This window comes from Saccostrea cucullata, unplaced genomic scaffold (assembly GCF_032062105.1).
Source record: "Saccostrea cucullata isolate Sc308-1 unplaced genomic scaffold, CSIRO_AGI_Scuc_v1 ctg2103, whole genome shotgun sequence".
In the NCBI taxonomy this organism is placed as follows: domain Eukaryota; kingdom Metazoa; phylum Mollusca; class Bivalvia; order Ostreida; family Ostreidae; genus Saccostrea; species Saccostrea cuccullata.
In genome coordinates this window covers 93,062-103,883 of record NW_026926420.1, presented here as the reverse complement: position 1 = coordinate 103,883, position 10,822 = coordinate 93,062, and the positions used below count along the sequence as shown (strand labels likewise).

The 10,822-nt window shown below is 31.5% G+C and overlaps 1 protein-coding gene across 4 annotated transcripts; it reads left to right on the top strand.

The window, feature by feature from the left end:
* The first annotated feature begins 4,148 nt into the window (after positions 1-4,148).
* LOC134271656 (small cysteine and glycine repeat-containing protein 3-like) lies at positions 4,149-9,770 on the top strand. 4 transcript variants are annotated; one of them, XM_062753865.1, is made up of 6 exons: positions 4,431-4,557; positions 4,904-4,966; positions 5,446-5,468; positions 7,640-7,825; positions 8,422-8,478; positions 9,074-9,770. In XM_062753865.1, the coding sequence occupies exons 4-6, from the start codon at positions 7,663-7,665 to the stop codon at positions 9,343-9,345; spliced, it is 492 nt and encodes a 163-aa protein (XP_062609849.1). In that variant the 5' UTR covers positions 4,431-4,557; positions 4,904-4,966; positions 5,446-5,468; positions 7,640-7,662; the 3' UTR covers positions 9,346-9,770. The 4 variants fall into 4 exon arrangements, with proteins under 4 accessions (XP_062609848.1, XP_062609849.1, XP_062609847.1 ...); XM_062753864.1 differs by lacking the exons at positions 4,431-4,557; positions 5,446-5,468 and adding an exon at positions 4,149-4,202; XM_062753863.1 differs by lacking the exon at positions 5,446-5,468 and having other exon boundaries at positions 4,434-4,557.
* Positions 9,771-10,822: the final 1,052 nt, after the last annotated feature.

Sequence of the window (10,822 nt, the reverse complement as noted above, 5' to 3'; positions counted from 1 at the left end):
TAAGTGTAATAATATTTTTCTGAAAATATACATCAAGGCGGAAATAATCTGTGTACTCTATGAAAAATCTCTATGTACACATTTTAATTTATTTCTTAGATGAACGCAAAGTCAGTATTCGTGATGTTGTTCCTTCTCTCGTTCATGGTTTTGGGCCCCGTTGTCTGTGGAAAGTGTTCCAATAAACACAGGGACTGCACGTACCAGAGCTGTTATAGACGATGTCGGCGGGAAAATTACATAGGCGGATCCTGTGAGTGGTCCGGAAGGCGGTACAAGTGCGAATGTTATGGGAAGTATCTGAATAATCGTGGCTGACAATAGAGAAATCAAATACTGTGAACTCACAACTGAAAAGCGAAAGAATATCACCTGTTAAAAAAAGAATAAATTTATTTCGAATTTCTTTTGTTTTTCATAGATTTTTTACTCTAGGATAATTATTCATAATTTACCTCTGAAAAACGATGCATATTTCATTTTGATTGTATCTTATCTAAAAACAAAAACATTTACTTCATGGAAAGTGTTTATGAGGCCTTTATAAACACGAAAAACATAGCTTCATGGACTTTGTTGTCAACACATTCAATTTTCGCAGTAGAGGGGAACGAATGACAACTCTGCATATTATACAGTCAATTCTCGATAAACCGCCACCTTTTGTAATTTAGAAATCATGGCGGTATAACGAATTTGGCGATGAATTGAATTTCCCATCATTTAGGAAACAATAAGTAGTCTAAGATTTACCGTTCTTAACAATACCATTCGCGTTTCTATTCGGACTATCCGTATTATTACAAAATAAAATATAAAATTAAACATACTCCTAAATTTGAGATTACTTCAAATAATTTTTTATGTACAGTTTAGCTAAAACAAAATGTGCAGTAATGAAATAAAGACAAGTATATGTGTATGCATGTATATCTGCAGTCTGATATTGGAAAAAAACATGCTGGGTCGATCGTCGTAAGATATTGCCGATAGTACATAAAATGAATTCTTGAATAAATTCATTGTTAATGGCATCATTGTTAATGAAACGTCCAGAGTTCCATGTAAGTATTTTTAAAGCAAATTTTGTATTGTTTAAAGCAGAGTTCATTAAAATAATATCATTATAGGCGTGCTAAAACAACGAAAGCTTTCAAGGCAAAGCCGTGACTAAATGGTTTTTACTTAATAGAAAACAATTTTGTTATATAACAGTTCTAATTAAAAATTATTGTTTATTTAATTCCATGTACCTTGTCTGGCTTGGCATGCTTAACAACAGGGATAGCGTCAACCAATTAGCTGCGCTTCACTGACCACATGCACAGGTCTGTGGCGGTATATCGAGATAATTGACACTTAAAAATGGACGTTTGTTGTGAAAAGAGGGTGGCGGATGGGGGTATGCGAATTTGGCGTCATAAAGAAAATTTTATATAGCAGGAAATACGTTCTTGGGAAATCTTGGCGGTATTGCGAAAATGGCGATGAATCGAATGGCGATAATTCGAGAATTGACTGTATATGTATCTATGTTAATTATCAAAGCAACTATGTAGTTTCAAGGTTTTCATTTAACAAATGAAACATTGGAAAGAAAAGTACATGTATAATTTATTCAAAACAAATGTTTAACGCAATCTTTTTTTAAAAAAAAATATTTAATTTAAAATAATGAATTGTTTAAGAATGCAGAACTGGAAATCGATCTCTTTTGATTGTTATGCATAACTACTGGTTAGGCAAATGATCAATTAGCAGGACCTTCTCAGCAAATTTAATCATTTGTGAAAATGCTGATATATGTTCATAACAATGTAAAGCTATTTAACATACTAAATTGCCTATGAGTTTTTTTCCAATTACCAGATTATGACAAATTCATTTCAATGGGTCTGACCGGTCAATAATATTGTTTTTATATTCCATGGCACCTGTTCATTGTACCTAGTTTTGATCTCATAGAAGGCTCTGTTTCCTCTGCATTCTCTATCCAGAGTTGTCTTCCGCTACGCTCACAACACCTCTGTCAACGCTCGTTGTACAAGATTCTTGTACAAATTTTAAACAGCGAAGATTCGGAATTTAAATGATAATTAATTATTGTAAATATTGATAAAGATGATAATTCGTAATTTATTTTAAATCTATAATCACTCAGAACGACTTATTTTGAAAGATTTTAGGGAACTATTTTGCGGAGTAAAAATTAAAATCTTAATTAAAAAAATAATCCTTTTAAGGTGTAACAAATAATGTTTTCCGATAAGAGATATAATTACACACAATTATGAATACAACTTTTAATCAAAAACAATTTTTCCAAGAATCTTGTATTACAAGCGTTGACAGAGGTGTATGTGGGAGAGAAGCGGGAACGACAACTCTGGGTAGAGAATGTTTCCTCTGCTCTCAGATTGAATTGTTATAACTTATATTTTGAACTGGAAAATTGTTCTTCATCTTCGTATCTTTCATCCAGTCTGTCTCTGTTGATACCTCTAGTCATGACTGAACAGTACACAATATAACAAAATGATTCTGACTGTATTAAAAAGATTGCGACTCATGCTTTTCATACAATCTAGAACAAACACATAGAGAGTCATATCGGTGTCCCTCTGGTTAAAGGCCATGAAAAACGTATACCGTGTGTATTGGTTTTGATTTCTCATTTTTATATTAAATCAAAAGGTTACAACAAATATTAAACAGTTATGTTAGGTTTCTGCTAAATATATATTTCTTAAATCTCTCTACTATCCTGTGATCATTTTTCAAAAACTGAAAACAATCAAAATAAAAATTTCCTATACTGGTGATCTTTCTAAAATAAATCTCTTCACATAGTTTGTAAAAATTTATTCTTTTGCAAATTTCCCAATGTCACAGGAAAAGATACATGTAGGATATTGAATATTTTGTAATAATAAAGGAATCTATTTTACTAGAGAGATAATTTTCGTTTCTGTCTTCTATCACTTGTCTTCACACTCTTAAAAATTTGAAAAATTCCTTAAGTGAAGATATTTATTTGAGGAAGTCTTTTGTTTGTTTTTTTTGTTTTTGTTTTTTGTTTGTTTTTTTGTTTTTGTTTTTTTATTTTGTTTTGTTTTGTTTTTTTTTTTTTGTTTTTTTTTTTTTTTTTTTTTGTTTTTGTTTATTCTCTTTTTTTTCACGGATAATACTTTACAGCAGAACTTCAACATACAAAGATTAGCTTTAGCTTTATACTGTATTAATATCATTAAACTAATTTATCGGCTCATCAGTATTAATATGACTGTATTGTGGTAATAAAAAGAAAGAAAAAAACTACAAGTAAACTTAAATGTACAGTAGATCAGTAGGATGCACACTGACCCCCTATTTTCTTTGCGATTTTGAGTTACACTTTATGAGTACTTATCCAAAATATACTTCTCAAAAAATCCTTGATATAACAAATATCAGGAGTGACTTACCTTAAGTGCAAGTTTGCTACAAATTTCTTCAATCTTTATCAAGCCACAACTAGCAACTTTTTCTCGAAATTTTTTTTATTGGGAGATGGGGGGTGGGGGATTCGGTTCTATATTAAGTATTTGGATTTTTTTAAGAAAACGCTGGAATTCGCCAGAGTTCCACCAAACAGCAACAGCGAAAAAGTGTTATGACAGGAAGCACGCAGCGTCTTATAAAATAAATGAAATTTTACATCCCAAAACGTATGTAAAAAGACTATTAGAGATCAGAAAAGAAATGGAGAATTCGGGATAAAATGGAGGTATATTAATCACCTTCAAGATGTTCATTTTAAAATTCACATACCGTCGTTGCTCTGCTGATATTTTCATTGTTCTAAATTATCAATTAGTAAAGAATAACGAAGTCATTACTGAAACAAGTATATTTTTATTAATAATTATTGCTTCTTTGTTCTTCACCATGTGTTTACAAGGGCATCCGTACCCTGGTGGTCAGTATTTGCCTCAGGGAGAAAAATTTTATACGTAAGATTGATACAAAGGGATCACATTGTATTTAAATCGCGAATAGATTCAACTCATCTGACGTTTGTTCAAATTATGACCCATTAATGTTTATAGAAGCCGCTGAAGCGATTAAATTTTCCGGAAGTGATACATCTGTGTATGAAGACAAGTACTTAACTCTTTGTACATAGGATTGTATAGATAACAAAATAACAATTGGGACGGACGGTAGGTTATTGAGATTAGGTTCAGTATCAAATCAATCTGTCATATATACTAGCTTGTTTCCTGCACGTCTACCTTTTTTTTGTTTATATACATGTTTTTACTTTTTGGGACTATTCATCAACATTTCAACTGTTTTTTTCTTCCCAGTTTCCGATTATTAAACATATTAAAATCACAAATAAATATTGTGAAATCATCTGACGCATATTCAAAATATACCATCATTTAAAGGGTTGTTTAAAGTAAACAGCTGAAGCGAGTGTATGTAAGTATTACGGAAATTATAAGTTACGGTAAAACGGAGTGCTAAACAAATGTGGGATTGTAATAAGGAAAATATCGAAGGACGCGGACGGTAAGTCATTGAGATTATATTTTACGTTTATTTTTCATATAAACTATATAAAAGTTTTCTTCGTGTCTTTTTTAGTTTGCTTTACATATACTGTAGTGTTCAAATTTCTCCTTTAAATAGAAATGTTCTTACCCACTTTTTTATATCTAAAAATTTATAAATAACAACCGCAAATACATGTATTACAAGGTTTGTACATTTTGTAACTGACAACAACAAATCGATTGTCTCTATCTATATAAAAACTTAAACAACATACCTGTTAAGAATAAGATTTATTGCCTCGACCTGTTTCAGTATAAATATTACTAATGAAATGTTTTCCTTTATTTGCTTTATTTCATAGATATACTCATGACAGGGGGCTATGAAGGAATAAGAATGGGATCTTAGAATGAACACAAATAAGGTAATGTACATTTGCTTATATACTTAGAATACGACACTGCCATTTGTCACTGAATGAAACGTATATTTTTGTCTATGCATTATATCTCTCTGGTCCCCGGAGAAGCCTTTTTTTTTTGCTTTACTTTGTACTAGAGCGATATCGACATATCAATCAGACCAGTAATTGCCATTAATAAAGGTCAACAGTTTTTCAAAGACATTTAATATTTGTAGATAACTTGTCATCGATTAACAGATTACAAATACATTGTATTCTTAAATCGTGACAGACATGTTAAAGACATGAACCAAAAGTAAATTTTATTTTCAATAAATATTAACAAATATAAATTCTCGGGCTAAAAAATACATACTCAGCTGGATTTCCAATGTCAAGGTTTTAATCTGACAGTAAACAGCTGTAGTTCGGAGCCCCTCTTTACGTGCATGTCTGAATGATATCGTTTTTACGTTGTTTCTTTCTTCCTTAGACTTAAGAAGAAGACACTTTAACTCACCAGGTAAGATATTGACCTACAACATGTCACAGAGTTAAATGATTTATTTCCGTTATATATTGACAAATTTATATCAACACTTAAACACGTCAGTACGGTAAATATGGTGAGACATTTCGTTATACTAAGCCATGATCTAATTCAGCTTACAACTTGTATTTATACATCGTAGACGCCTGTTTCACTTAGATTTTATTATTTTATAAACAAGGCAATAGCAGTTTGAGATTTGGTGATACATTTTTTTACTTTAATTTTTATATTTGCTTTTAAATGCCGTACTTTTCTACTATAAACACTGATAAAGTGATGTTTTGATCTGTAAAAAAATATCTCATTATAAATATTCTAATGCAGGAAACTTTCTGCATATAACGTTTAGCTTTATTTCCTACGAAATGGAAAATTGAGGTGTAATATCACACCTACAGGTGTTTTCTCCTCAGAAACAAATCCCTATTGTAAACACTTGAGATAATGTTTTCTTTGATCCTGTTTAGGTTAAAGAGAACACATATAGGAGTGTTTGACGTGTATGTATTATGCAGCTGTATATTATCCACATAATTCAAAATTATCAACAAGGAACTGATTTCTATATATCAATTAGATTCAAAGGATACACTGATCAGGTTGATTTCCTTTCTGTTGTACTGTAAACCTGGGCAAATGATAAAAAACATCACAAAACAAAATCACTATGTCAATCCTATCGTTAACGCATTCCGAAAAAAAAATCAATAAATTTAAATATACGCTGTTTGTCTGGCAAAATACTACACAAGTTGTCTAGATTGAAAAAATAATCATCACTGCCTTTTAAATTTTTAACTACATTTTTGTGTGTTATCCATCAACATGCATAGCAAATTTTAGAAAGATAATATCTATAAATAAAGAAATGATGAGATTTCATGTATATGTGTTGTATAAGCTTAAGCGCGGGAGAATAACGTCTAAGTGTTTAAAGAAGCGTCACATTTCCTCTTTTCCAAAAATGTTGGATAAGTCCCACTTCAAATTAAGAATTCATTGATACACATATATAAGGGTTTCCCTTGATATTACTGCACAAAGACTTTTAAGAGTCTAGGAACCAATCAAGCACACATATTTGCCCTTTTAAAGTATTTATAGGAAGTGTGGACAATAAAATTAAAATTTTCAATACATGTGTGTATAATTCAAATGAATAACCATTATTTATACAGTAAAACTCGTTTAGTAAGAACACGGATATAGCGAATTTACGGATATAGCGAAGTCATTTTGGATCCCCAGCTATATAAATTTAATGTATTTCTTATACGGTTATAACGAATTACGGATATAGCGAAGTGATTTCATAGATCCCAGCGACTTTGTTATAACCGAGTTTTACTGTATATTGACGGTTTATGCCGGTATTACCGAGCTTTTTGTCCATATATTTTGTTTTACCCTTGGACTTTATCAAAAGGATTTCTCTAAAAAAAAAACTCCCATTTTAACTGTATACTTCAAACTTGGTCAGATTTTAATTTCTTCCTTATTTACTTAAAGTTTCTTCAGGCATCAATGCTTTATTTAAAACAAACTGAACTGCTCTCCAGTGCGCCTTAATATCATCAAGCATCGCCATTTTTGGTATTTTTTATTTTCCTCTTTCCCATTTCGAATGCTCGGAAAACTGCCAAAAAATGCAAATGCCTTGAAATTTTCACAAAGAGGACACAATGGATCGTAAATTAAATTAGGATAACTTTCTTTAATGTTATCTGTTAAATACTTTTATTTGAAAATAATGCTAGTGTAGTTTCTATTGAAACCATATTTGTGATCATGAGCCGAAGGTCCGTACCCTGTACACATTCAAGAATTATAAAAACTCTTAATTTTTGTCTATATTTTATCTAATGAAACATACGGAGATAATGAACAGTATTCAAGATCAAAAGTTCATAAAACAATACAAAATTGGAGCTAAGCAAACACAGACCTCGAAACACCAGAGGTGGAATAAAATAACTAAGATTCACTTAAATCTTTTAAACAATCATTTGCGGACATTTTCATCTTTGTGTGCCAATTATTTTCCGAGAAAAACGCCTCGACCACGATTTTACCGGACAATTCTAGCAGCTAACTGGCATTTAAAATCTAAAAGAAAACAGAATCAATTTCTCATTTAATAGGTGGTTGACATCAGGCGATAACAATGGCAGATATAGACTGTGGAAGCTGTGACTGCGGTAGCTGTGATTGCGGTGACTGCGGCGATTGCGGCGACTGTAGTAATTGTGATTGTGGCGACTGTGAATGCGGCGATTGCTGTGGTATCTGTGGAGACAACTGGGATTGTCATTGTTGTGATGATAACGGTGAGTATTATAAAAAGATATGACGATTAAACCAGCTATTTTTTCCCCAAACAGTCTCTATTCTGGAATAATGTCTGTACATTTTGTCAATGGTGAAATAGTCATAGAACTGCTCACCGACAGCATTCCATTTCCTCCCATTTTATCTCGGAATATTTCTGTTGTTTAAATTGGGTTATGACATAAGTGACATCATCATCGTTTTTATAACACTCACGTTTCCTGACTATTCAGAAGTTAGCAAGTTTATCCCCCCATTGTACATGTATATGTTGTCAACGTGTTTAGAGTACTTATCACCCGTATAATTTGTGTTTTATGGGTATAGGCAGATAGAAAATTTTGATCATGTTGTAAATTGTGTATGTGCTTAAAACTTTTAAATACCAACATTAACAAGTATGTTACATTTCAAAGCATAAACCATCACCCTTAAATATACATTGTAATATGTAGATTAAGATTATTTATTTTTGTGAACGTTTGCAACAATTTATATGTCTACTTTAAGGTTCCTCTGGACCCTGAAGTGCGTTTTTATTTATGATGATAATATTTTTAAGACTGTTTATAACAAACTGTGTGTCTAATTTCAGCCCACTCTGGTCATTGCTGTCCTTGTTTGTTTGGATGTACACACTGTTGTTCTTGTGGTGAGATTGACACAAATTAATAAACTCAGCTAAAAATGCACAAATAATTCGAAGTGCATGTACAATTGTGATTATGATGAAGAGGAAAAAACAAAGTTACCGTACCATGTTTTTCGTAGATTAACCCGTATATTCAATACGATATGCACTGTTCAGATTAAAGTGCGACTCGAATGTAACCACCATTCAAAAAATGATTCAACAATTAAATGTAATATGAAGTGATTGACAATCCCCCTTTCTGTTTCCTGAAAATACTACTGCGTTCCTGTATGCAGTAATGTTCCCATGCTCATGTGTAGTCCTTTTCCGTGTATTTCAAATTAAGACTTACCGGGTCGTCAAAGCAGCTGATTACCCTCTCTTACCCATTCGAACATAATGTTTGCAATACGTAAATCACTGAGAGGAAGTAAACATTTTCCCATACTTTTTCTCAACATAAAATACAAATAAAATCATCAAATTTCTTTCGATTTTTCAAATATAGTGCTTGCGTCCTGTGAATGCGTAATCAGCTTAAAATAGTTTAATTACAATAGTTTTACATTCTAGGTAAACATGTAGTGAGAAATATCATTATACTCTCTTCCAGAATGTTGCGTGGATTCAACTGAAGCAGGGCACCATTGCGCCACTCATTGGTGGCTCTGCTTCGCTTCTGAGTCATGTGACTGCTGCTATAAGGATCGCAGAGGTCAAGATCCTCAGGTTTATACCGTTGATGGTGGGGGACTTCCAGTGACTAATGGCACTCCTGCAATAATCCCATCAAAAGACATTACTCCACAAGTAGTTATGACGCAACCGCCATCTTATGAAGAAGCCGTGTCCGGTAGTCAGGCTGTGACGTCACAGCCTACGTAATGTTTTTAATTGTATTTTTAATATATGTTTTGTATCACTCGTGTATAAATTGTTCTTTTCCAAATTTCCTTGTTATGTATATGTCTGATATTCAAGCAATAATGTACTTTGTAATTTAACGGGCGAGAAATATGTGACATTTTTATGAGTACAAATTATTATCTAAAGATAAATTTCAATTTCTTATCTAAAGATATTTACAAATTAATTCATTTGAATGCATATGCATTATGAATTTCATTTATGCGTTCATACATGAATACAATAAATTTTTATTAAGAAATAGAAATTGTATGAACCTGCATTGGAATTTTAAATAAAAGTAAGGAATTACTATTGCTGAGTCCATACCTATATTTAAAGATGGATGTCATAAGAGAAATATAAAAATATAGGTATATTTATGTAAGGTTCACTTAATAAAAGCAAAAACAACAGAATGCTAAATGTACTTTAATTCTTCTGTATAAAAGAAGTGCTGATTTATTAAAAAGTAAGTGTGCAAAAAATTAGCACATGTTTTCTTTTTCTCTCTTTATTAAAGTTTTACTTCTAATGCCCTTTGAAATCCTTATAATTTAAAAATGAACTACAAAGCGCTCATGTCCTCAAATGAATATGATGGAGATATCTTTGAAATTGTAACTATCATATATAATCAGTAAAATACAAACACAAACACCATTCTTGTTAATTAAATAAGAGTAAGATTAAGTACAGTATAAATACTCATAATGAAATGTTCCTTTTTGAGGCTTTATTTAAATCAAAAGAATCATATACACATATAAAGTCATGATAGGGGGCCAGCTATAAAGAAATTCGAAGGAAATTTTTCATGGACAAAAATAAGGTAAATTTAGTTATGCATATATGTATGAATACGTATTGATGTCATTGATGAACAGATTACGAAGTATTTAAATCAGGACAGGCACGACCCAAACGTTGACTTTATTGTCAATAAATATAGTCAGTTTAAATTCCTTCGCTAGAAAATGCATGTTCAGGAATTCCAAAGTCAAGGTTCTATATCTGAAGGTAAACAGTTGTAATTTGTAACCCCTCTTTACGAATGAATGATTTTTTTTTTACAATGTTTCATTCTGACTTGCAAAAGAGACGATTTAATACACCGGGTAAGGGTATTAACCTACAACATATCATAGTGGTTAAATGATTTGTTTCTAACTAGATATTTACAAATCTGTAACATCACTTAGACACTTCAGTATGCTAAATAAGGTGAGGCATTTCGTTATATACTAAATCATGATCTAATTCAGTAATCTGTTTACATCTTGTATATACACTCCATTTTTACTTTCTTTATTAACACGGGGAGAGGATTTTGAGATTTTGTTAATATAGTTTTATAATTCGAATTTTTAGCTGGGATTTGCTGAAAGCAAAATCCTGACTATAGGCATCATGATCGACTGTCTTACTATAAATAGCACAGAAACCAAAAAAAAAA